The sequence below is a fragment of the Chamaea fasciata genome, unplaced genomic scaffold (genome assembly GCF_029207755.1).
Source record: "Chamaea fasciata isolate MVZ Bird 193981 ecotype frontalis unplaced genomic scaffold, bChaFas1.0.hap1 SCAF_5, whole genome shotgun sequence".
Taxonomy (NCBI): Eukaryota; Metazoa; Chordata; class Aves; order Passeriformes; family Sylviidae; genus Chamaea; species Chamaea fasciata.
The window spans coordinates 15,078,583-15,104,547 of NW_027094090.1; the positions used below are offsets into that span (position 1 = coordinate 15,078,583).

The 25,965-nt window shown below is 39.1% G+C and overlaps 1 protein-coding gene across 3 annotated transcripts; it reads right to left on the bottom strand.

Moving 5' to 3' along the window:
- Window positions 1–10,479: 10,479 nt before the first annotated feature.
- On the bottom strand, window positions 10,480–25,901 carry ALG10 (ALG10 alpha-1,2-glucosyltransferase). 3 transcript variants are annotated; one of them, XM_066182928.1, is made up of 5 exons: window positions 25,734–25,898; window positions 25,280–25,477; window positions 23,388–23,482; window positions 13,319–13,375; window positions 10,480–10,612 (listed from the first exon to the last, which is right to left on the bottom strand). In XM_066182928.1, exons 1-4 carry the CDS (start codon window positions 25,896–25,898, stop codon window positions 13,354–13,356), a joined length of 480 nt encoding a protein of 159 aa, XP_066039025.1. In that variant the 3' UTR covers window positions 10,480–10,612; window positions 13,319–13,353. The 3 variants fall into 3 exon arrangements, with proteins under 3 accessions (XP_066039025.1, XP_066039024.1, XP_066039023.1); XM_066182927.1 differs by lacking the exons at window positions 10,480–10,612; window positions 13,319–13,375 and adding an exon at window positions 20,821–22,398; XM_066182926.1 differs by lacking the exons at window positions 10,480–10,612; window positions 13,319–13,375 and having other exon boundaries at window positions 20,821–23,482; window positions 25,734–25,901.
- Window positions 25,902–25,965: the final 64 nt, after the last annotated feature.

Genomic DNA, 25,965 nt, shown 5'->3' on the forward strand with positions numbered 1-25,965 from the left:
TACAAAACAATAGAAGATCAAGCTTTGACTGTTTTGTTTAAATCCTCAGAGTCACAGTTTTTTCCTGTCAGGTGGTTATTGAAGGTGAGCTGCAGAGCATGGGACAGATAGTTGAGATAAAATGTCAGGTGCCAGACACCCCTTCAGCATATGACAATGAAATGCCTCCCTACTCTGGCTGCATACACTTAGGGACCTGCTTAGCTCATGCTGCTAGGACAGCTGTACAATAATCTACTCCAGCCATTTACCCCTGAAAATTGGACTTCAGACACTTTTTGTCACATTGTAATGTAAGCCCATCACAATGTGGAAACATGGCATAAGAGGATTTTCAGTTAAAGGGCTCTAGCTGCTCTCCTAAGCCTTCCAGAGAGTTCTGATACTTCTTTTTAACATTTTGTCCATCCAGCCCTGCTGTTTGCAAGGAAGCAGGGATAAAGGCCATAAATAAAGTCTGTGGTGTGTGATCTGGATTTTGAGCTGGAAGCTATTGCTCTGGCACAAAGAATCATAGATAATATTGCAGAGTGCTGTGTGTGTGACTAATGGTAACAAATGTGCTTACTCCTCTGATTTTCGCAGAATGCAGAATTTGTGAGAGTGTTTATGTAGAATTGAAAATGATTGATTTCTATGCAAACATCTTAACTGGGCTTCTCCAATTCATCCTGAAGGAGACACCAAGTATTTGTTCTTGTATCACAAGTGTTCCATCCAGATAGAAAATTTTCAAATGTTTATCAAAAATAAATTCTCACTTACTGTCTACTTTTCAAAGCAAATTAGTTGAGCTGCCTTGCAAGTTCCAAAGGATATACCTCATTTAAAGTACAGTGCGGCAAAAATGTCACTCAGAGGAATTCCATAAATGAACAACTGGAGATTGCTTTTTCTAGGCCAGCCTCTTGCAAAATAAGTTGACTTTTGCTTTTACACCCATCATATGAGGCATTTCCCAAGTTGTGGGCATTAGAGTAAATGTCCAATAACTATTTAAAATTAAGTCAAGCAGCCCTGCCAAAGTGTGGGCAGGGGAAGCAGCCACTGCAGGAGCAGAGTGTCTCTACTCCAGTGGACCTGCAAGAGCAGAGAATGGCCAGGAAAGTCAAGGACTTGATCGCAGCAGATTTCCCCCAGTGGAGGCTGCAAAAGCACCACAATAAATTCCCATTGCCTGCTTGTGTCTCTGCTCAAGGAAAATCTGTAGTGCTGCAACACTCTGATGTTGGTGCCAGAAAAGCTTTCACCCGCAGCACCTGGTTCTCTGCCAGCCAAAACAGGCGTTGCCCAACCTTCTCCAGTGCTGATGAAGTGACCCTCACAGCTCCAGGAGGGGCTGTGCAGTCCAGGCTCCCAGACAATCCCTGCACCTCACTGGTGTCTTGCTGGAGCTGGGGAAGATCATTACTTCACCATCTGAAAAGCCAAGCAAATATGCTTTAATTGGATTCAGTGTTGATCACAATATTGATTTAAGTTGGAAGATAGCCTGTGCGTCTCTGTGCATAGAAGAAAAACATATTTGGATGAGGAGGAGTCATTTACAGCTTCCCAGGGGAGAATAATTCTAGTTATAAGTGATGCTTGCCAAAATGCATTACCTGGCATTATAAATGAAGGAGATAAATTAATATCATGATTACCTTTTCTAAAAGTTAATGCATTTATCTAAGGCTTACAGTGAGTCTAGCGTAAATGAGCTCAGAGATACACAGTCCTCAGTCACATTCTTATTGCCAGGGAATGTCCCTAGTTGTAGGATCTGCCGTAACAGTTGTGCAGGTTTTAAGTTATTTTTCTTTCTAGGGCTATATAGAGAAGTATATAAGAAGCAGAGCCAAATCCCACTGTTCTTATTTTAAGTGAGAAAAAAATTGGTGTGGTTACTACTGATACCACAGTTAATGCCCTGTTAATACAATGCTCTGGAAATGATGGGTCAGTTTGAAGGGACTGGTTTCTCCCACATAATATTAATAAGCAAAATAAGTACATTCTCAATAGTGATCTTATGGGAATACAAATTAAGTCTGACACTGCAGCTGTAAATTCAATATAGTCTTTTTACAGGTCAACAGGGGGTACATTTCCTGTTTATTTTATTAATCAGTTTCATATGTTCTTCTGGAAATGAAGATATGCAGTCATCTGACTTCTGATGTCAGACAAAGCCTGAAAAAAACTTTCAGATATTTCCTTCCTTAGTTTCACCTCTTCATTTAAATTAAGTGTAATTTAAATAGCATCTGAAATAAACGTATGCCATTGGCTGGGTGTAGAACATGATTCATAAGCCTTTCACAAACAGCAGGGAAATAACAGCTATTCTGACTGCTATTGCATATATTTTTGGCTTTAAAAGCCCTTCAGCCATGTCAGTTAATAGTATCAATTTGAGCCAAAAATAACTGACACTTTTTCATTTTTAATTACTACATCTGTTACCCCATTTAATCTTGGCATAATAAGACAATTGGACATTTCCAAAAATAATCCCACAAATTATTTCCAGGCTCATGACTGAACTACCACTGCGTAGCTGGAACACAGACCCCCAGAAGGATTTGCAGCAGTAAACAATGCTTTTTCTTGCACACAAATGTTTATAGTGAATTGCCAGATGTTTTCCTAACTAAAGATGCCTTTCTGACATCCCTAATTTGACTCAGTCACCTAATTGGCTTTGTCCCTGAGGGGAGGTGGGATAGGAGCTGGCGATGCGCCTGGGCAGCTCATGGTGGCAGACCCACAGTGTGGCATCCTTTGCTAAAGAGAGGCATTAATTTCACCAACAGGGCTGCTCAGCCCTTGCCCTGCTCCCTAGGAGGAAATGGTTGCATTTTTTGGAAGGGGTTGTATCCTGAAGTGCAAAAGGGCCATTCAGATGAGTGACACTGGATGTGTGTGGAGCTGGGCTGGAAAGGCTGATGGGACAACAGGCACCAACAAGTGCAACCTGCCCTAAGGTCACACCTGACCATGAAGGGGTGCAGGCAACTGTCTCATTCTGCTCTGGGAGAGCCCAGGAGACCTGGCAGAGGCAGGAAAAGAAATGCAAACCCTTGGGCTGGCATCACAGCCACATGCAGCAGCCTGTGGCAAGGCAGCATCTAAACACTGCACATGAAAGCAGCACAGACATTCCTCACCACAGACAGACAGACAGACAGACAGACAGTCAGTGTGTGTGGCATCCTGTCTGTGCTTGGGTTGGTGGTGAAAAAAACTGGCATAATTTCAGCACAGGACTAGGCTGGAGAGAGAAGAGTTCATAACAAAAAGCATCACTTCAGGGGGCTCTTCTGATTCCCCTACAGTGCTGCTCTTTAAGTTTCTTCTTGTCAAGGAAAACTTAAAAAACCTTTTCCTTTGGTTTTTGGCACATAAAAGCACAGCAGAGAATGTGGGAAGGGCAATGGTTATCTCTACTGGCAACTTGAAATCTGTTTTGACAGAGCAGCTACAAAGAGTGTTGTAACATTTTCTAAGTACAATTTAGTTTATCAGTAGTTGCTGAGGCCTCCTCAGGTTTTTAAGTAATTTTAAATGAAAAAATTCTAGAACAATTCACGGCACTTACTTTTTGTTTTCATCTGCCTTGGAGTTTTTTGGAAGTTAATAAAATCAACCTGCATATCTCAATAATTGTGTTTACAGAAAGCCAGGCTGTAAATTCAGATTTCTAGCTTAATATTCTGAGATTACTGTCTTCGATTACTCATTATCCATCCAAAGCATTTTACTTATGCTGGAAACTTCAAATAAATTCATAGATTTATCTGCACCTATCAAATATTTTAGATTAAATGTTTATTTTCCCTCCTTTCAGTATAATAAAGCCTGTGGGGAATGCTGGAAGCTGCTTTTTGAGATGTAGCAGAGTAGAAGCAATGGCAGAGGAGAGGAAGCAAAAGATTGAGAGCATGGGGAAGGAGAGACTTGAGTTTTGGTCAAATAACTGGCTCCTAGTGGCAAAAAATAATAAAAAAAACCCAACCAAACCCCCCCCCCCAAAAATATGAAACAAACCAAACCACCACAAACAAAAGAGAACTCTCTTGCTGACAGTTTAGTGGTAAAAGCTTTGAGAGATTTGTGCCTTTGTGCAATCTTGATGGAGGACCCTGTGTGCTGAAGCCAGCTGAATTAAATAGCCATATCCTTCACACAAGCATTACAGCTGTATCTTTTGCTGGGTAGTGAACTGTAATAAGTTGATGTTGGATTTGAATAGGTTGCTATAAGGTGGCAACATCAAAAGAAAATAAAACATCCACTGGGAATCAAGGTTAGTTTATCTGACCCCAATATTGCTTTTATAAATGTTCTCCAAAAATTCTTGTCTTGATTTGCAGGGATTTGAAAGCTGCATTTTTGATTCATCAAATGAAATTATCAGAAGGAAGCTACTTCAGATAAATACATCACTTGAAATGTTGATGAGTGCATTTCTGGCATTCAGAGAGCATTTCAATCAGCAGTGAAAAACATACCCCTTTTAGGTATACAGAGGAAAGATTACAAAACTCCCTCATCATGGCATATCAAAAAGACAACTAATATATATTGGATTATCTTTGACAGTATCAGCAATCAGCTACTGGAGATTAGCTGGAAAAAACATATTTGATACATGTTACAGGCTGTGTCTATTTCAAGGGAACATCTTTTAAAAAACAAGGATGCATGATGGAAAAAAGATGCTGAAAAAACTCATTGGTTTTGAGCTCAATTGATCACCTGCTACACCATATAGTAATGACTGGCACAATGCCATGGGCCACGTCCTGGCCCCCTCAAAGCCCAGGGAGCTCTGCAACTCATTCAGTAAACCAGAAAAAACCCCCAAATTTTCAAGCAAGGCTGTGGCAGGACTGGAGGACCCGAAAGCATCACTGGGGCAGGGACTGGTGGCCCTGGACTGGGCTGAGATGGGATCCCAGGCCATGGGCAGGCTGGGCAGGGACATGAGGGACATGAGTGCCCTCGGGACTGAGGCACATTCTCAAAGACCCTGCCTGTCACCACAAGATATAAATATGAGATAGAAAACATAATCTTCTGCTTTTACCATATAGGAAGCAGTATGCATCCTTACTTACAGGACATGAAGAAGAACAGAGGATTATGGAGGATTTTGAAGTGATGCACCTGGTTATCTCTCTTTTCCTTCACCAGGCAATACCGTTTTAAGTTACTACATTTCATTGATGCATCATCACTATTCTGTTCTTGCCTAAATCTGATCATGTGCATGCCCTGCTGCTCCTTTTCTTCCTTCTGACTGTGCTGTTTGATCCATTTCTCTGATAGTTCAAACTACAGAGTCCTTTGTAACATCTGAGCTGGAAGTGTGTCTGCTCACAGAAAGAGGTTCCCAAGCTTTATCCATCCCTGTAAGCTGCCTGGATTTTTTTCTTTACTTGTTATTCCCCTTTTAGAAGGGCTTTTTTTTTTTTTTGTCTGTTGCTTTTCCAGAGATGGATAATGGTTACTAATCCTCTCCTATTTCCTACCTGTAAAAACAATGAGACTTGAAAGCCACACATTGCTTCTGTGGCCTTTGAGAGGAGACCAGAAAGCTTAGGCAAGCTGGTCCTTCTGCTACAAAATTGTTTCTCAAGTCATTGATGATGACTCTGGGAGAAACCAAAGCTAGAAAATGAAAAACATTAATAAACAGAGAGAAAGCAGGAGATTCTTGATACAATGAAATCACTGATTTAATTAAGATATTTTTCTTGGTGACATTTCCCACATTTTGTCCAATGGGAAGTAAATTAATCCAAAAGAGATTTTTTTGAAAAAACCTAACTAATGGTTTGAGGCAGAAGAAAACAATTATTTTTATTTTATACTATTTAATGAAATTCTGAACTCAAAAGTTCAAATATTCTTTTAAGCACTAAACTTTATCCATCCTTACTGAGGATCTACAGTATAAATATTCTGCTTACTCAAGGATAGCATTTGTTTTGCTGGGAGCAGGGCTATGGAGGACATAAATAATACGGCCCATTACAGTGTCTGTTGCAGTGGAACGACACGGAATGGTGCAAACACTGACACATACAGTACATTTTTTTTGGTCTTTTCACCTCCTCAGCTTCTACATGGATTCTGTCACAAATGAATAATACTTGCTAGACTGGGTGAGCCTAGAAATATAGGGGTCTTCCCTTTTGCATTATGCTTCATTCCACCTCCAGTTTGTCTTCGTTTGTCTCGCCTCTCTCTCTCTCTCCCTCTCTCTCTCTTTTTTTTTTTTTTTTTTTTTTTTTTTTTTTTTTTTTTTTTCTTTCTGTAGTGAGTTATTTGACTGAATTCCATTTTGGCTTGTGTCTGTGAAAGCACCTGTGCATTTTTCCTCCAAGCCAATGTCACAGCTCACCCAATCAGCCAGACTGGTGATCCAGTGCCATCATAAAACAAATGTTGCACAAATCACTGTACTCACAAATAGTTAATGTCAAGAGAAACACAGACAGGAGCTTTGAAGTCTTTTGTCATGGTCTGGCTGATGGACAAAATTTCTGACAAAATATTTCATTTTCTCAGAGAATAATGATTGTTTAGATTTCAAACTTGCCTTTTATTAAATTGCAGAGAAGTTCCACATACTCAAAGGTGTGATAGCTCTGGTAAAGGAGCTGTATAATACTATTACTTTTAACATAAAATAATTAAATTGAGGTGTTATGAGATACCAGTGTGATTAAACTCTATAATTACTAATATCAAGAGATCTAAGTCAGGTTTTAGAGGCAGCTGGACTAGAGTGCCCTTGGACTAGACATCTCCATCTGAGTGCTAAGACTCGTCTTCCTGTTCATCTGGTCACTACCTATTTCAACAAAAGATTCCTTCAGGGTTTAGGTAGAAGGGAAGGAAATTAAGGGCAATAAAAAGGAGAGGAGGGAAAATAGTACAAGTAAAGGACCTACTATCAAAATACTGATCGGTAGTCCATGCAAGTGGCAGTGGGTCAAATCCAGTTAAATTATTCCACATTGTTGCATGTTCCAGAAGTAAATCCAAATATAATTTTAAGACTTTGTGGACAGATAGCATAGACAGTTTTTTGAATATGTTTCACACAGAGTGTAAAGTCCATGAAATCTCAGCATTGTCTACAGACATGCTAAAAGGAACCCTTTGCTTCCTAGAAACATGCTTATAGTGTTAGATACCCACTGGCTAATCTAAAAAGTACTTGTAAAAAAAAATCCAGAAAATCTTTGAACTAGCAGTGTGGGATGGGAAGCCAGTAGCTATTCCCGTTGTCACTGAAAGCCCCAAGTGGTGCAAGCACGTGCGGCCCTTTGGGAGAAAATTCACCATAGGGATCGGAACACAGAAATTGCCATGACTCTCATCCTGTTCTGTACACCCAGAGGCAGCCAGATATTTGCAAGAATATGCACCAAGTGAAGCTATGCATGGAAATGTGCAAAATGTAGCACACACAGGTTTTGAAAGTGCTAAATGAGCAGGGTGAAACATGGGCACTGTAGCCGTGTGTTCTGCAAGGTCTGCAAGTGCCAGAATACCGGAGTCAGCTTAGAAACCATGTTTCAAAAGGATCTGATAAACCTGACAGCTGCCAGTGACAAATGACATCCTTTTAAGAGCAAATACCCTGCGCTGAGTCCCCAAGTAAAATGCTAAGTGATCCTGCTCTAGAGCATTTTTAGTAGAACAGACTCTGGTCAGAATATCCCAGAACAGGAGATGCTGAGCAAGTAGGGAGGGAATGTGAGGGAATGGAAGGAGCACATATTTCTGTCAGACACGGAGATGTAAATAGTTTGTTACTGCATTCTTGAGCTGAGTGATTAAGCCCATGTTAAAAACTGTGATTTGTAAACAGATGGCTTTACAACCTTGCTGCTGCTGCTTGCAAATAAACACCACCAAGTACCAACATCAGCAGAAATAAGTTCTTGTCTTCATAATGGGAGACTTTCACTGGAATAACAGCAAATGGTCTGTTGGTATATTCAGTCTTCCTTACCTGTATTGCTTGGAAATCTGATGCCACCCTTCAATTTGTTCATGTTTACAAGTTGACATGCTGGCTTTGGCTCTTACTGGAAGAAATACACTTCACTACAGATCAAAGAAAAGCTGGTTTCAGAATGCTTATTTTAGATTTGCAACCACAAGCTCAACTAGAGCAGACAAGAGCAGGAGAAGTGGCTTTTAGCCAGCCCTGTAGTAGGGATCTTCTCCAGAGCATTCAGATGGGCACTGAAATGAGGTGACATGTAGTACCACTACAGTAACAGCAGTCAAATATTCATGGTGATGATCCAGACAGATGGTCTTAGAAAAAAACCTATGTATATTTAAGCACACTTCAGAAATTTAGAATTTTTTGGAGTTCATTTAAACATGGGTAGCTAAATCCCTGGACAAAGCTGATTTGACTTCTTAGGCTTGCAGGAGAGACATTGTAATTCCCAAATTCGGGCTGGCCTCTGGGATATCCCTCTTCTCTTTTTTCATCAAACACTTACAGTAAAATGCCACTTTCAGATTTTATAATAATGCAGAAATGCACTCACTGACCTGAGTGCCCCAAATGCCCCTGTAGAGGGCTCACCTGTCACCAGTGGCCACATCAGACCACATCAAGACCAGCTTTCCATCTTCTTCCCTGACTTGAGACCTTAAAGACAGAGAGCATAAAACCCCTCTAATTGTGCTGTAGACTTAGACAAAGTCTTGACTCATTTTCCCAGGTAGATGTTCCTTCTGACCTATTTCTCCTGTCAACTTTACTATCTACCATAATGGCTTTAGGGCAGTGCCTGGGGTTGGGGCAGTGCCCCAATCTCAGTGAACAGCCTTTAGAAACAAAGTGGTTCAAGCGCCAACATCAACACAGAGTTATTTCGTTAGTCTGTATAAGCTGACACTATTTAAAGCTCATTTTGGCAAGACCTATGGAAAACAGGCATGCTGGAATAGGAAAGTAATTTAAAAACACACTTTCTCTGCTCTGCTCCTTTCACCCAGAAATCCTGCCCCAGGAAAGCCCCTGAATAACTCCCCTGACCCCATGCAGCAAAGCCATCGTGGTCCTCAGGGCACTGGGGGGAAGGCCAGGAGGGACTTTCAGTTCTCCAGAGGAGAAGGCAGTACCTCGCCCCCATCCCAGCCAGGGCCTGGCAGGTGGTACCACGGGGCAGGAGCCCCACTCCAGGGGCTGTGGGCTGCACCTCCTGCACCTGAGGAGAATCAAGGTGCTCAGCAGGTAAATGCTCACTAGCAAGAATACTAAAGTGAAAAGCTAACTCCTCTCTTCATCCTTATTGCATAGATCAGAAAACAGAGATAAAAAATCAGGTCTCCCTGATAAACTCCCAGCCTTAATCAAACATTTTTGTCAAACATGGTATTTCCCTTCATACTTTTAAAAAGAGCTCTGGGAACGTGGTTTTTAAGTCTTGCAGATATAGTGACACAATACAAGACAGGACACTTTTTCTATTGTCCTATGGATGATTAAAACAGAAGATCCAAAGCACTATTTACTGTAATACTAATCTTCCACACAATGACTGTCTCTCTTCCCCCAAAGTGAATTACAAGCTTTGTAACTAAAATAGTGAATCAATTTGCAGACACCAGAGTCATTGATAACTTTGCAATCTTCTAACTCTGTTAGGTTATTTAATGTGTATATATAGACTCTCAGTTACTAGGCAGCATTTATACGTGAATCCATATTTCTTGCAACTATTTGTTATTTTATATTAGGAATAAATTTTTTGGAGTTACCTAAGTCATCCTCTGGGATTCTGATGCTATTGACAAATTCTTTATGTTAGGTAAGCTGTGCTCTGTAGAACAAGAATACTTTGGCAAAGTTTTGGCATACATTACGGTCAAGTTTTGAGAGAGAAATAAAAATGAAAATACAATTATTTTTCAATTGCAGCATATTGTGTTTGTACTATGATTGGTAATAGATTTAAGGGTCAACACAAGAACTTACAATAAAATTCATAAATTACAATTAGATATGGTTTGAGCCTGATACAGCAACTTCCTTGGACTCCTTACAGGTGAGTCTTCAGAAAAGTGATTCTAATGGATGCTCATCATGTTAACAGTGAAACTGTAGGACTTTGTTGGTCACTGTGTCACTATCAGCTTCAATTACAATATTTTGTCTCTGGCCAGGTGAATCAAAATCTGAGTGATTTTAGTAACCAAAATTCAAGTAAGAATATAGTCTTTTTTTGAAATCCAACAGGATCAGAAATCTCTTTTCCCCTGAGCTGCATAGTCGCTTATTTGTGAGAGATGGATATACTTGGAAGAGCTCCTGATACAGTGATATGTCTAATATCCTGTGACATCCCATCCTTAAGGAGAAGGGAGCTCCTGACATTAGTAGATGCTCACTTGAAAAAAAAATGACAGAAGTCAGAGGATCAGCAAAATATACAGAGTTTTATTCGTAAATTGCACACTCATCATGGAAACTGGTATAATTTAGTCCTTTATCTTCTAGTATAAGCACACAACCAGCTATCAGCATTTGAGACATACACAGCAGTCCATTATCTTCTGGGCCTCTGCAGTATCAAAGGAGGAACTAAACACAAGGAGAAAGTTAAAGTACCCTTTCAATTCAATTTCAGTGAGCCTGGTATCTACTGAACAATTTCTTTAAAAACAAAAACAAACCAAAGCTTTCAGAAACCATTTAAGTCATCATCTGTTACCTCTCCCTGGATTCTGACCACAAGAACATGACAGATTTATTTTCTTTGCATCTTGTTTAATTAACATGCCTTTGGTGGACCAGTGGCAGTGGCAGCAGGGACCACACCTGACACTCACTGAATTCCAGTAAGCATTTTCTGTCGTCCTGCAGACAGGCTTTATTTGACAAGTGATTCTTTATGGCTGACTAATGTGCCTTGGGTTATGTTTATGGTTAGCATAGATTCTTGTAGTGCAGATATGACTTACTACAACATGTGCCACTTGTAATTTTGTAATGAAAATCTCATACTCTCCAAGAGAGGGGAATAAAAAAAAGAAACAAGCAACAGCTTCATAAAGGAACATCTTTCAGGATGTTCTACTTAGGTGATACCCAATTCCAAGCATACCAGCATTTTATTTTCATTTGGACAGAAGATTATTATTTTTTGAGGCAGGAATGCTTTGTGTTACAGAAATGCTATAAATCAAATGCAGTAAGTTTCCAATAGTAAGACACTCAAGAAATCCTGGCTATTTAAGAGCAACACAGCCCTGTATGCAATGAACTGAAAAACTGAAATGACAGAGTCAGTGCCAAGGTCTCAGCTTTTTCCTCATTATCCATGTTGTACAGTAATAGGTGAGATGAAGAACAAAAAACGTCATTGTTTGAATCATGAGCTCTCAGCACTGTGGCTTTCATCCATAGGTCACCTACCTGCTCTCAGGTTTAAAACTGTCAGCAATTATTTTAAGTTTCCGTGAAGGAAAAGGAGCAAATTGGACATGCTGCCAGAAAAGCAAAAGTTGATGGGAGCTCAGCTCTTTAAGAAATACAGAAAGTATTTCAATAGTTGTCTTGAATTCTTGAACCCCATCATGGCACCACCGCTCACTCCTGTGAAGGAGCTCTTTAGAAGGAAGAAGCTATCTTACTAGAAATCTGGAAACTGAAAAATTGCTGTTGATAAATACATGGTATTCAGGTTTCTCTTCTTCATCCACTCATTTCTCTTCTTCTTTTCTATGAAGTATGTTTTTATTTATGTTTCATTTGCAAATGATTTATTTAACAATAAAGGGAAGGCTTAATAGGAGCAGTAGGAATTTGAGTATATTGACTCTTGTTGTCCAATAGGACAATGAATCCAATCTGTGTTTTATGATTGAAGCCAAAATGTAAAGGTTAATTTTTACAACTTTATTTTAAAGCAAAATCTCTTTGTAATGAATGATAAAAGATTACTCTTCTAATGTTTTTTCCTTCCATGAGGACTTGTATTTTGTTAAATAGCTACAAAGAAAGAAGACTTTCCAATAAATTTCCTTCAATAAACACTGGCTGTAATTTTTTGTTGGGTTACATATATTGGAAATATATTTATCCAAAGCAATTTTTAAGTATTACAAAATAAATAAAGTATAGAACAAGAGGACAAGACTGATTCTACGTAAATAGTTCATCATCTGCTTATAAAGAAAGCTTTGTAAAAAGCCATGAGACGCAGGGAGAAAATAAAGGCAACATACAAAAAATCAAAAAAATGTCCTTATCCACTAAGAGGAAAGACAATTACACTAGTCTGTCACATATCATATACAAAATGCAAAAAGAAGAAAGTGATGGAAATTAAGGAAAAAAGCCATTCACGAGTGCCACTTGTGACCACTATCAGCAGCTGCACTCATGCATTTTAGAGGACATCAAGCTCTAATGGGTCACCAGGGAACCTGTCTCACCATCCATTCCCAGGCTGAGCAAATGCTGATGCTGCAACATCTCAGAGGAGGAGGCCAGGCTAGGGTAACAAATGACACGCAATTTTATGGCTGTCTTTAGTGCTTCTTGAAGGTGGCACAACACAGTCTGCTGAGCTCAGAGCTTTGTTACATTATCTCAGGACAAGGCAAAAAGGCTGTCAGCTCACCCCAGCTAGAAATGATCAATCATCTGAAGAGGCCCTACTAGGAAAATCAAGACAAGCAAAACTCTCACATGGCAAATTTTGTTTCCAATAGCCAAGGTAGGATGATCACACACTCCCTTTTCCCAGGCCAGTCTTTTTGATGTCATCCTGATGAAGCTGATGGTAAGTACAGCCTACATTTACGTCTCTTGAAATCTTTGCCCAAATGAACATTGAGTTTTGTTTTTCAGCAGCAGGAATGAGATAAAGAAACAGTCTCAGCACGCCGGGATGGTTGGGACAAAGCCAGCTACAACTGGGGACAGTTTGTGGCACATGCTTACATGGAGAAGAGAGGCCAGCACAAAAGAAAGAACAGCCAAGCAAAGAGAGGTACAGCCTGTGGTGGGAGGAATGGGATCACTCACCCCAGAAAGGGATGAAAGTGGAGGCTGAAGGGTCCTTACTGTGGAATTTATTCCCAGCTAAGCTTCCTGCAAATGCACACAGCATTACCTTCATCTTTTTTCTCCATGCATCTTACCAGGAATACCCTCCAGTTTTTTCTTTTATTTGTTATCAAAATACAGAAGTCCTAGTGAAGGTTCAAAGGAAAATATCAGATTAATAAAGGTATTTAGAATTATAAAAATGCAGATGAGCACATGAACAAATAGATCTACCTTTTCAGATTTGGTGCACAGCTGCTTTCTACCTTTTATGAGCTGACAACAGAAAATCTGTCAAAAGAAATCATTTCAGCTTTGTATTTCCTTGTATTGTGGTAGTTTTACAAAACCAAAACCAAAACCAAAACCAAAACCAAACCAACAAACCAAACCAAACCAAAACACAACACAAAACAAAACAAAAAGTAGTCACTTCACTGAGTTTTACTCTACTTTTTAACATTATACATTCTAGTGAATATACAAATCCAAAAATCTGTAAGGTCTTTATGCCTGCTCTTTCAGGTTGTAAGACTGAGAGCACACAGATGAAGCACTTCCAGAGGGCGTTATTATTTCGTCAGTGTGCAGTTCCTATTGATTTATATCCTCCAATGTCCTTGGAGAATGCAGTATTGAAATGAAAATAGAACCATCTCATGAACTTGTACGTACTACAATTTCAATTAAATTATTGTGTGGGTAATGGCAAAGAGACTTGGATTGTAATTACCTTCTTCAACTCTGCCTTGGAAGTATATGTTCAAAGGACTAAACAAATTGTCAATATCTATACACTTGCAGACGAGTATGAAAGACTAAGTCTGATACCAAATTATCCTGTCTACTTTGTGCTAGATTTAATGAGAAAATAAAGCATGGAATATATTCTGTCAATACACACTGTTGTTTGCATTTTGACTGCAGGGTATAGATCCATTTGGTCAAAGTATAACTCATATTAATGCATAAACACTTCTTTAATGTAATACAACAGACCTCCAAACCAGTTTTTTTTTATCCAAGAAGCAATAAAGCCACATCAAGGGAAGAGGATCTTGCATTGTGAAAGAAAACACAAAGAGGGCTGAAGAACATTTATCATGAGATCCATCACAGCAAAACCCCTGGAAATCTTTTAAAGCTCTTTACAAAAGAGACTACAAGCTGATTTTGACAGGCTAGTTTTTTGCCAAGTAACTGCAGACTATCAGTTAGTTAGATGTTAGGGCTGACTTTAAAGGCTTTTTTTGCTTGCTTATTCTCTGACAAACGGATGGGCAGGAAAGCTCAAGAGCATCATGTATTCTATTGTGTGTGACTTAAATAACAAGGTAGAATCTTCACAGATGTTAACGTCTTTGATTCAGATTCAGTCACAAATTACTTATTTTAACTGATCTTTGCTTGAATTGCACGCTAAAGTTTATAGAAGACTTAATTGCTAGTACCATGGACAATTGTTTTCCAGAAAGACTCTTTATTCACAAAGAAGTTTTAATTATAATGCTAGGATTTGAAAGTGCAAGAGAAATGAGCCCACCGATTGATGGTGGTGGTGAGTTTTCATTCAAAATCAAAGGCTTCCTGCAAAGTTAGCTGATCTGATAGTTGTTTAGAACAAGGCCTAAAGTCCTCTAGCCCTTAAGCAGAGTGATTCCATGTATTAGTACATAGAGCCCCATCAGGGCAAATGAAATTTGGTTTAGTCAGTGTAAGGGTAAGAAAAGCAGGCTTCCTTACAGAATTCTCATAATCTGAATACCTTTCTTTTTAATTCGACAGAAAAGGAAATTTCCTGTGCTTGAACTCCACAAAGAAACTGTCTCAAGGCAAACATAGCCAACTTCTCAAGACAACAGCAAGCTAGTTGACTTAGCCCTGGCTTTAGAGAGCAAGACAGTAATCAACCAATTACATTTGCCTCCACAAGCATTTAACTTCAAAGAGCTCTATAGGAAACAGCCAAATCATAAACTGCTCAGCCAAAATGAAACTTCACATGCCCTAACTATTATTGACATGGTAATAAACAAGGAAAAGCAAGCAATAGACAATGTTGCGTCTATCACCAGCCACTTCACTAATAAAGATGAAAGCAGTTGTTACAGGAATTGTTAATATATTTATTTTGGACTGATTTTTCCATTAGCTTAACTTTATAAGTCAAAAATTGATGTTTCATGTACAAGATAGCCAGTATGCTCCTCACAGTATGAGTATCCATGCTTACAAGGTGCCACTGACCTTGTTTCAGCTAAACAGAGCAGGGTGCACAGGTCTAGGTAGATGATACTCCTTCCTTACAGAAACAGAAGATCTCAAAAGTTTTGTGAAGTCTTCAATTACATTAATCATATCTTCATTATGTGCTGAAAATAAAGCTAGGGAAAACAATCTGGAGGAAAACAAATCGTCGTCTCTCTTTAGGTCAGTAGGTTAAGAGGCTGTTGTGTTGTGAGCTGCACATACCAGCATAAATTATATGTATCTGCACAAGTGGAAGAGGAAAATGGGGACAATTGTCTTTGTACAGAGGTAGCAAAAAGATCATAACTAGAGAGAAAAGGTTCCTAAGAGTAGAAGTAATTAATCCCTGCAAAAGATCATCTAATGAAATGGCAAATTGATCACTACTTGACTGCTTTAAATAGTGTGTTTTCAAAAGATGAGCTCCATTTCAGCTTCAAAATATTAAACTCTACAGGATTCACTTACATAATGTGGAAAGTAACTTCCTCCTTGGTAGAAGTTCTTAGATAAAATTTTGTGGCCTCCTGTCAGGCAAACAGCCAGACCAGGCCATTGTAATGCTACCACCCCCCTTCCACCCTCACAAAATTTAAGTAATATATATTTTATAAGCAGTATAGGAGGGAGAAGTGAAATTACTAGTATTTATCTTGAAGGCAAACTTAAAACTTCTCTCAGACAACAGTTATTTCCAGAATCCCCAATATATTTTCTTAATACTTAAGAAAACTGCCATACACCTAATTTCTTTCTGGTTTTAAGCAAACTATTCTTCTTCCTTGTTTCAAAAAAGAAGGCAGAAAATTCCATCCTAGTAATAGTCAAGGGAACAAAATTCACTGTTATTGAAGCAAATGTGCACTGATAAATCTTTAGCAAGGATACATACAAGTTTTAACTCTAAACAGTGAATAAATTCCTTGTCCTTTGACGTGTTACTGGTTCTTTCTCCAGGGGCCGGACCTGAAGTGAGAAGGTAATTCCACAAGGCTTCTTGAGATTTTAAAGGAAGTTAGCAGCACACTGGATTGGGCTGAAACTTTTCAAATGTAACTAGCAGAGTGGTTGCCAGGAAAATCAACTCAAACACTGGTCATTCTGGCCTCAGTCTTGGATATGTGGCTTTCCCAGCTCAGGAATGCCCTGCCTGAACAGGCAGTGCTCTAGCCAGCAGCCCACACTACAAGGTGGTTCCAATTCACGCACATGAATTCCCACCTTCACAACTATCTCTAATGTAAAATAATGCTATTGGTAATATGCAGTGCTTATCCAGGAACACACAAAGCACCCTAGTAAGGAAGGAATCCCACACGCAGCACACAAAACATCCTTGCTGCCCTTCACCAGGACTATGGTCATGCTGTGCTTACTCCCACACACCAACGTGGTGGCATTTGATCAGCACTGACCCCGAGGGTGAAGTGCTACCCCTGAAATCGGTGATGTTCCCAGCTGTGTTTCCTTTGTTCTTTTGAAACTTGTCATTTAAATTTCAGTTCAGCCACGCAATGCTTTGAGGTTTGATGGGAACATGGGAAAATGCAGCATGATTTACATGTACTAAACTTGCAGGTCTTTAGTAGTGCCCTTAAATTAGACTCTTGCCAGTGATAATCACCATTCCTTTTCATGGTATTTTCACAAGATTATTTCTATGACAATAGTTTTAGGAGGGTTGATATGAAAATGTCAAAATGTAATCTCATTACAGAAGATGGGAATGTATCTAAGGACATGAACTTCTGCAATTACATCTTCGAAAAGACATAGACTGCTGTTATTAATAGGAGTTCAAGCCAATTTGAATTAAATGCATGGGACATTAATTTATATCTACTTAAACCAGGGTATAAAGCACATGGGAAACATTGCTTTAACAACGTTTATTTTTTAAGACACATCAATTTTGTATTATAAACCTACTAAAGTATCCGGGCAAATGACAATGTGAAAATCAGCCAGACAATGCTTGACTTGAGATTCGATGGGAATCAAAGGGGAATTGCAGCAAAATGCAGGAAAATGTGATTTACATATATGAAACTTACAGGTCTGAAGGGGGTGTCTGAAAGTGGTCTCTGAAACAAGGTTGCAGCAGGTCAGGGTTGATTTCTTCACCCATGTAACTAGTGAGAGGACCAGATGAAATGGCCTTAAGTTTAGATTGGGTATTACAAAAAATTTCTTCATGTAAAGGGTAGTCAGGCTTTGAAACAGGCTGTCCAGGGAAGTGGTGGAATCACCACCCTCCAAGGGTTCAAAAGGTGCATGAATGTGGCAGCTGGGGACACAGTTTAGTGATGAAAAAGATGGTACTGAGTTGATAGCTGGACTCAATGGTCTTATGAGTCTCGTCCAACCTTAATGATTCTGTGATTCCATAAAAATGAAAGTAACTCCTTCCCTATTTGTGACACACAGCTGTTTTTCAAGTAAGCTCTCATTTCCTGAACACAGCAAGAACAGCTTTTTATTTACAAATGCACAGCAAAGTGCTAAAACATCTTCCACCAAACCAGCTCACTGTCAGATTTCAGCAGGATCATCCTCCCAGAGAACTGGGCAGCTCTAGCAACAAGCAGATTCTCCTTGCAGCTGGAGAAGACATTCCCACCCGTGTACGGCAAGCAGCTCTCCCCTATCACCATGGACTTTAGCCAGCGACAGTGCTAAATTCAGTGGAGCCCTCTAACCCCCAAAAGCATCCACTCACTCCTGCTCCTGGCAGCCTTGCACACTCCCAGCTGTGGCAGCACTGCAGTGATAATGATCTGCAGAAATATTTCTACTCTTGCTTCCTGCTCCTCGAATCCCAACTACCCGTGAAGCTGAAGGAACAGCATGAGGTCCTGGGCATATTCTGAGATCAAGCAGAAAAACTGGCAAATTAAGGACATTTTAGCTACACATGGCTGGGAAGATTAGCATTTCTGTCTCATAGAGATCCTTTTTGTTTGCAAAAGGTTGTTTGTTAGCAAAACTAATTATCTGCATCATCTAAAGCATACTTTTAAGAAGGCTGTTTTTCTAAAAAACATGCCTCAGGTGACAGAAAAATGTCACTGAATTGAAAATAAAAAGCACGTCTTATCTAACAAGGGATAAGCACGGAGAACAAAGTTTTTCAGGGGAAAAAAATTAGGATACTGAATATAGACAAAGTTTGAGATAATTAGAAGCATTTTCGTGGACTGGGCTTTACAATTTTTCATTAAATGAAACCCAGATGATGCATTTAAAAGATCATGTATTGACTACTATAGGGCCAACGGACACTTGAGCATTTACAGTTTGTACATGTATCACCCAAATAAGAGTGAATATTTTAGAAAATTACTATGTGTCAGTCTAAAAAGCATAATTACTCTGCTTTTCTCAATTTGTCCTTCAGGGTTTTTTCTTCTTAGACAGAAACAAATAGAATGAATATGCAAAGAAAGTGAGAATATTGTGAAATTTAATAATAAAACACCCAAAGGAAATCTGCTAATTTGCTAAAGACAACATCTTTACAACAGTAGGATTTCAAGTGTCATTTTGTTCTCTTAGAGCAGACATGAAAATTTCACTAACAGGAAAAAAATGCTGGAAAGACACTTTAAAGATTAACAAATCTTGTCCTAGTAAAACTTAACGTACTATATGTGTTTAAAATTAACAAGGATATTATAGCTAAATCAGTTCCTAAAACAAGCAACCAGCCATGAGAGAACTTCAAGTTTTCTAATTATCACAGTGCTGCTGGAACAACATTATGATTTCAAGCAGCATTTCACTAAGCACTTGGTCACCTCAACAAGACAGCACAGGACTGCCACCTTGTGAACAACAAAAACCAACAAAGATGCACCAACAGGACAAAATTCAACTGCCCCCAGACAATATAGAATACTTTTTCCTTACTTTCTAAGAGAAGTAATCCATTTTATTTATCAAGCCTCTAGAAAATTAACAGATAAAAAATATTTCAGCATTGCTTATGCTATAAAATTCTTGCTAATTTTGAACATGAACATGTGTTATCCAAGTTAAAAGGAATGACATACAGAATGCTCACAAATAGCAGGAAATGCAGTTCACAGCATAAAGGAGTATCAAACTTCCTATCTTGCTGAATAACAACATATTTTTAACTAAAAGAAAAAAATATATCCAATTGTTTGTATTTTTCCCCACTTCAAAACAGTTCAGCCATACTGTGACTGTTCAGCTATTTTTATTATCCCAACAGTTACTGAAAAATCATCTTATTTCTAAGAAAAATTAAAACTGAGCATTTTTTTCACAGCAGCCGTTATAGAAATGTTAGCTGTGCTATTTTTGGTTTTACTTTGAATACTTCAAGACATTAGTGTTATTTTATTCTAAATTGATAACTAATAAAATTTACAAGAAATTAACATTTTTAAGCTGTTGTAAGAAATTTCATTGATACCTGCAGAGATTTAACCTAAAGTAAGTAATTATGGTTCTATTGAATCTAGATGATCTTGGCAGGATAAGCAGGATAAATACAGCCCTTTCTGCATGTCTTTAAGGGAAACAGCTAATAAATTAGAAACAACTACAACAGAAATATTTCAGTGGCAAAATATTAAAATCCACTTTTCAATGGATTTCAACAGTGCTACCACTATTTGTCAAAGTTCTAGGAAATACTGATGGTATTTGGAGACCTTTCTTTATGACCAATTCTGATACAAATATAACCCCTCTGATTTCTGGACTGACTTGGCTAGCATTCAGTATTACCCGCAAACACCCTCAGGCTCATAGGCAAAAGAGAACACGTAGCTTTATTCTACAAATACATTCTCCTTTCATACTTTAGTAATTCATCAACTTCCCTCTTTAAACAAACTTTTATCAACTCAGCCTGCTTTCAAATGAGCAAAATATACTAAGCATAATTGTACTTTTAGATTAAAACCTGTGAGTATAATGATAAATTCCATTATAAAATATTATGCTATTTCATAGTATTGGTTAAACAGCCCCAACAGGTGGTAGACATCCCTATTGTGTAATTTTTCCAGTGTCTCCTGGGGTGGAGCTCATTAGAAAGGTATTGTGCTCTAAATTTTGGTGGACTTTTTGCACTCACTTTTCACAAAAAAAAAAAAGGTTTTAAAGGTTTTAAAATTGTACATATTTAATCTGGTTCTTTTCACCTGAAACACAGCTGCTACCTCTGTTAAAAATAGGAAGCATGAACAATCTCTCACCAGAGTTCATCATGGATGGCATTTGAAACCAGTAAAAACAGACATGCTGGATAAAACACCTGTGGACTACAGAGGGATCTTTTCAAGGGAATTTTTTTTCAAAGGAATTAACACCTGCTCCCCTACGTAAAACCAGAAAAAACCCTTGGATCTAAGATACAACACAGAATACTAGACAGAGCCCCATGCCTTTCCATGTTACCATTCCAACTCAGTATTTCAAGGCACAAATGAAGTTGCACTAAAGCAGGCAAATACTCTTTAGCTTATGATTTTATTGGCATGGCATACAAAAACAAAATTGGAAGCAGAAGGCACACAAGACTTCCCCTCCCAAATCTGTGATACTGAAATCACAACACAACATTCTGGACTCTGCCAGAACCACACTGGATTCTTCAGAAGCACTCCATTTCGGGTTTCTCTTGTCCCATCAACTTGAAGAAGCAAATTGGGACTGATTGAAAATGGCTTTCCCTATGGTACACATTGACAACAAGTTACCAGGCTAGCAAAAGGCCAAGAAGCAAAAAGCGACCTGGCAAATATCTTAAATTTAATACAAACACACCTACTCATTGAAAGTGGCTTGAGGGTTTCCTTAGGAGGAACAGGTTTGCCAAGGCATGGATCAGAATCTGAACTCACCACACCCATCAATCACAGTGCTAGTACAGGGAAGGAACTGGAGCCAAGACATGGCTCCAAGCTACACAGTACCTGAAGTTTTGGACATCACTCTCCCCTGCCACATACTTTAGCAATCAAAGGTTTAGAGACTTAATAAAGTGATTTACTGACAGGAACCATTACAGCCTTCATTTACTCAGAGGATAATGCACACTAGATGCTTTTAAATATATATACATACATATATATTTATATACATTGCATTTTACCTTTGACTAACAAAATATATACACTCAAATTCCATTAAACATGAAAAATACTTAAAAGAATAGTTCAATAATGCCATTAGTGCTTCTTGAAGATTACACACCAAAGATCTTTGAAACACGTAATGCAACTCAGGAATGCACTCAGACCCAATTTCAGCAGAAACCTGTGCGCACAGAACCGCAGGACATAAAAGCTCAATTTTTTTAAGAGGGCTGCAATCCACTGCACGTTGCAGTCTGTAAACTACTCCCTCTCTAACAAGTCACATTATCAAGTGCCATTTATGTTTTATTGTACAGTAACATTTATCCCTCCAAAGAAGGTGCACACACATAGCATCTGCTGTGTTTTCTGAATATCAGTTTGAAATAAAGTGTTCAAAATGCTCTAATGATTTAAGAGCCTACATTCTGCTTACAAAACTAGTATAAGCATTTACTGGCAAAAAAAGTAATGAAAATTCAGCGAGATGCAGGAGGCTTTGAAAACATTGTACTTAAGTAGTGGTTTATACTTTGACCACTAGTAAACCTAGAAGGAAATGGCCTGATCTGAGGAATAAACACAAATAAACAAAAAGGTTGAACAGGTTGAAATTCTTCTTTTGTAAAAGAAAAGAAACATACTTATAAACTGTTATACCTTCAACGGCATGTTATACAGTATTTTATTATCACAAAAAATGACAGTAAACATCTCTCTTATTTTACATTAATTGCAGAAAGGTGTTCTCACATTTCCCCTCATACTGAATTTTAAAATTCTCATCAATTCAATATATGGAGTATCTTCACATCATAACAGATCTTGCATTTGGCTGCAACAATATAAGCAAAGAGCTTACTTCACAATTCCAACTAGGGAAAACAGTCCTTAAATGATGCAAAACATTGCTTCATTCAGAGTCCAGTCCTGAAACAGAACTGCGTTTTCCTGCAGGTATAAAAGTATCAAAAAAAAATCACCACATAAACCTCTGTACTTCATCACTATTTTCCCACTGGAATGTTCTGTTTAGAAAGAGATAAAAAGTTACAGCATTTACTAAAATATAAAAAGCCAGCTCTAGAAGTTGTCTATATAGAGACAGAAATGGAATATTGAGCCTATATATTAAGAATGGCAAAATAAAGTAACGAAATTCTAGCAATTTTTGAGGAATTGTGACTGCTAATAAACATACAAAATACATTAGGATCCAGAATATCGATTTTGATTTTAGGGTATCAGCAAAACTCCAGCCAGCAAATATATATAATGGAACTAACAGGTATTTTACAAGCTCGTGTCTTTGGAACACTTTTCTCCAGACATAAAATGTATAATGTCTGTTATCTGCTAGTAAATACTTATGGACATAGGTAAATTTCCAGATAAGGAATAAAGAGATGACAGTGATTAAACCATACTGCACAGGGTGCTTTTGCAATGACAAAAGGAATTTCCTGATTTTAGTAGGAGTCAATAAATGAGGGAATGAAAAAAAAACAGTAAAGGACAGAAAATAGAACAGCTGAGGAAAGTGCAAACAGGCTTCATGACTACTTCTATCACCAACAACTATTCCACCATTGACAAAAAGAAAAACAAAGAAGAGAGATACTAATATGATGTATGGCCAAGTTAAAGCAGTAAGTGTAACTAAGTTTTTAGGTGACAAGAGATATTCAACAAGAAACTTCAGTACTCTGGTCAAATCTGAAAATGATCCTTTCCTGGAAGAAATCTTTTCATCTCTCTTTTTCTGCAACTCAATCTTCCAGGCTTCATTTAGCTTCTCTGCAACAACATTTCCAGCACAAAAAACTGTCCACACAATATTTGTCTGACGAAACATGAAGCCACAAAATCCAAGGAGAGCAGAAGTTTTATGGTTACCATAAAGGCACATTAAATAGGAAAAGAGAGTAAAAAATACTGACCCTGGATCCGTGTAATAAAGGAATGTAAAAAAATAAAGGGTGGGAAACATTGCAAGAGTTAATGCCGACAAGATTCTCTGGAAACCAGACACAGCCTAAAGAAGAAGCAGAAAAATGTGGTTAGACAATGTCCAATATATTAGTGTATTAAAAGAAAACTAGTATAATTCTTGAGAATTCCATTAAAACAATATAACATCTCCTATGCTCTTTGTTTCCATTATTGCACAAAAGCTACATTTTTCTTAAGTTCCTGCTATATTAATACAGTTACACAATGTTAAAATCCAAGTGAAAAGTACAGAACATCACTGCAGGTGAGTTAAAAATATGGCAACGAAAAATACACCAACTTCTTTCACGTCAGGTGTGCACATATTTGTGGCATTAAAATCATGGTGGGAGTATAATTGCTCCAATACCTTGGATAAAAAGGCTGCACTAATGGGCAGAAGAAAATAAGATCAACAGCTAATGCCCCTGCAATCTCATCATGAGATTCTGTTTATCTATGAGACAGCACCATTCTGTGCCTCTACTACCACCTCTTTTGCACTCAGTCCACAGAGAGGCCAACTCCAAACTTCTAATCTTTGATGCAGCTTTTTTTGATTTTAATCATTGTAATCCATAAGTCAGAAATTTTAAAGAAGGTAGGAGACCATGCCTAAAGAGTTAAAAACTCTTCCCAATTATTCCATTTACTACATGACACCACCACAAACCACAACACTAAAAAATGCTGCATGATGTTTTTGAATAATGTAGTGCAGGGTGGAACAGCCACTCATCACCTCACAAGAAGAACTGAGAAAACACTGAGGTCAAATAAATGGCCAAGTATCACTACATGCTTAGCCTACTGTCATGAAATCTTTTTTTTACATTTATGTTTCCACTTCCAAGTATAAAATTAAGAGTGGAAACAATTTACTTAATCTAATTCTGTACAGTTTTATCATGTACTTAAAAATGAAGAGTTTCCTCCAAAAGAATTTTTCTTTATAGTAAAGGAATCCTTCAGTTATCAGGGAAGAGGAAAAAAATGTTTTAAGGTTAAGTCAAACTAAGTAACTTTATTAACGTGAAGGATTTTTAATAGGCCATTAACCACTAAAACCATTTATTTATTTATTTATTGCAGTTGGTGGATACTCCAGAATTTTTAATATACAGCATTCACGTATCCAAGCTGAACTGTAATGATCTGGATGTGTGGACAGCTAGACAGGTAAAAACTGGCTGGATGGTGAACTGGTCACACTCTACCAAAGGACAGAAACAACCGAAGTACCACAGGGATCGGCACTGGGACCTGTCCTGTTTAATGGTTTTATCAAAGACAAGAAAGCAGCGCTGTCACCAAGTCTGTAGTTGATACTGTATGGGCAGGACCAGCCAATCTGCTCAAGAGCACAGGTGTGATCCAGAGTGACCCACACAGGCTGGAGGAATGGGGTAACAAAAATATAATGAAATTCAACAAGGACAAATCCAAATGCCTGCAGCTGAAAAGAAGAAATCCCCATGACACAGGCTGCTCACAGAGTAGCTAAGGAGCTTCTGTTCAAGTTTTGTGAGGACTCCTAAGCAAAGCCAACTACAAGAACATTCAGATTTTTGGATAGTAAGTCTGCATATCTAGTAACTTTGATTTCAATAGGACTCCTTCTACTTATGTGCAAGAATGAATTTTTAGAGGACTGCACCTTGTACGAGAAAAAAAAAATTAAAATAATTTGAGAACAGAAATGTGCCCTCTTTGTCAAACTGGTGATGATACTCGCAGTTATATAAAACTGAGAACATCTCACATATGTAGTGAAGAGAACATACCCTAAGCCATCAAATTGCTTGTACGAGTGCATAAAATTATTTTACTTTGACCGTACCTTATTCTTCTGATGGATCTTGAACAAAAGCAAATACAGTAAATAGAAGTTCCCGGCACTGAAGAGGAGGTTGATAAACCTGAGCATTCCCACAGAGCACACCACGCTTCCCGTCCACCCGAGGAGCCACGCCGCGGGCTTCACCACTCCCACGGAGAGCAGGTACAGGCCGGGCAGCGTGGTGATCATGGGGTCCCACTGCAAAGCGACACACACGGCGTCACGGAGCCGCTGCCCACACCGGGCCCCGAGCCGCGCCACCACCACCCCGCCGCGGTCCCTTCGCTCGGTCCGGGCGCTCAGACAGCTGCTGGCATTGCTGCCCTCAGGGTTCTGAGCTCTGTGCGCGCTGCCCGGCGCGCCGCTGCTCCACCCGGTACCAAACCCGCCTTCGGCCACCCCCGACCCCGAGCGGCCGCTGTCCTGCTGCCGCAAGGGCGAGACCCTCCCGGACCTGCAGGAAGCGGCCGTGGCAATAGGCCTGCGCCTGCGGGACGTGGAACACCTCGTCCATGTAGGGCCCGCGCTGCCGGCGGCTGACGGCCGCGAAGAGCAGGCAGGACAGCAGGAAGGAGCCGCTCATGGCCCCCGAGAAGCCGTAGGCCTCGGCCCGCTCCATGCCGGCTCCGCGCCGACCGCGATGGGGCCGCCCTTCCGGGGAGGGGCGAGCGGCGGCACCCGGCCGG

Coding starts and splice junctions, on each gene's coding strand:
- ALG10 (XM_066182926.1), bottom strand. CDS start 25,898: ATGGAGCGGGCCGAGGCCTACGGCTTCTCGGGGGCCATGAGCGGCTCC. Junction 25,478..25,733: donor GCCACGGCCGCTTCCTGCAG/GTCCGGGAGGGT, acceptor GTCGCTTTGCAG/TGGGACCCCATGATCACCAC. Junction 23,483..25,279: donor AGATCCATCAGAAGAATAAG/GTACGGTCAAAG, acceptor CTTCTTCTTTAG/GCTGTGTCTGGTTTCCAGAG.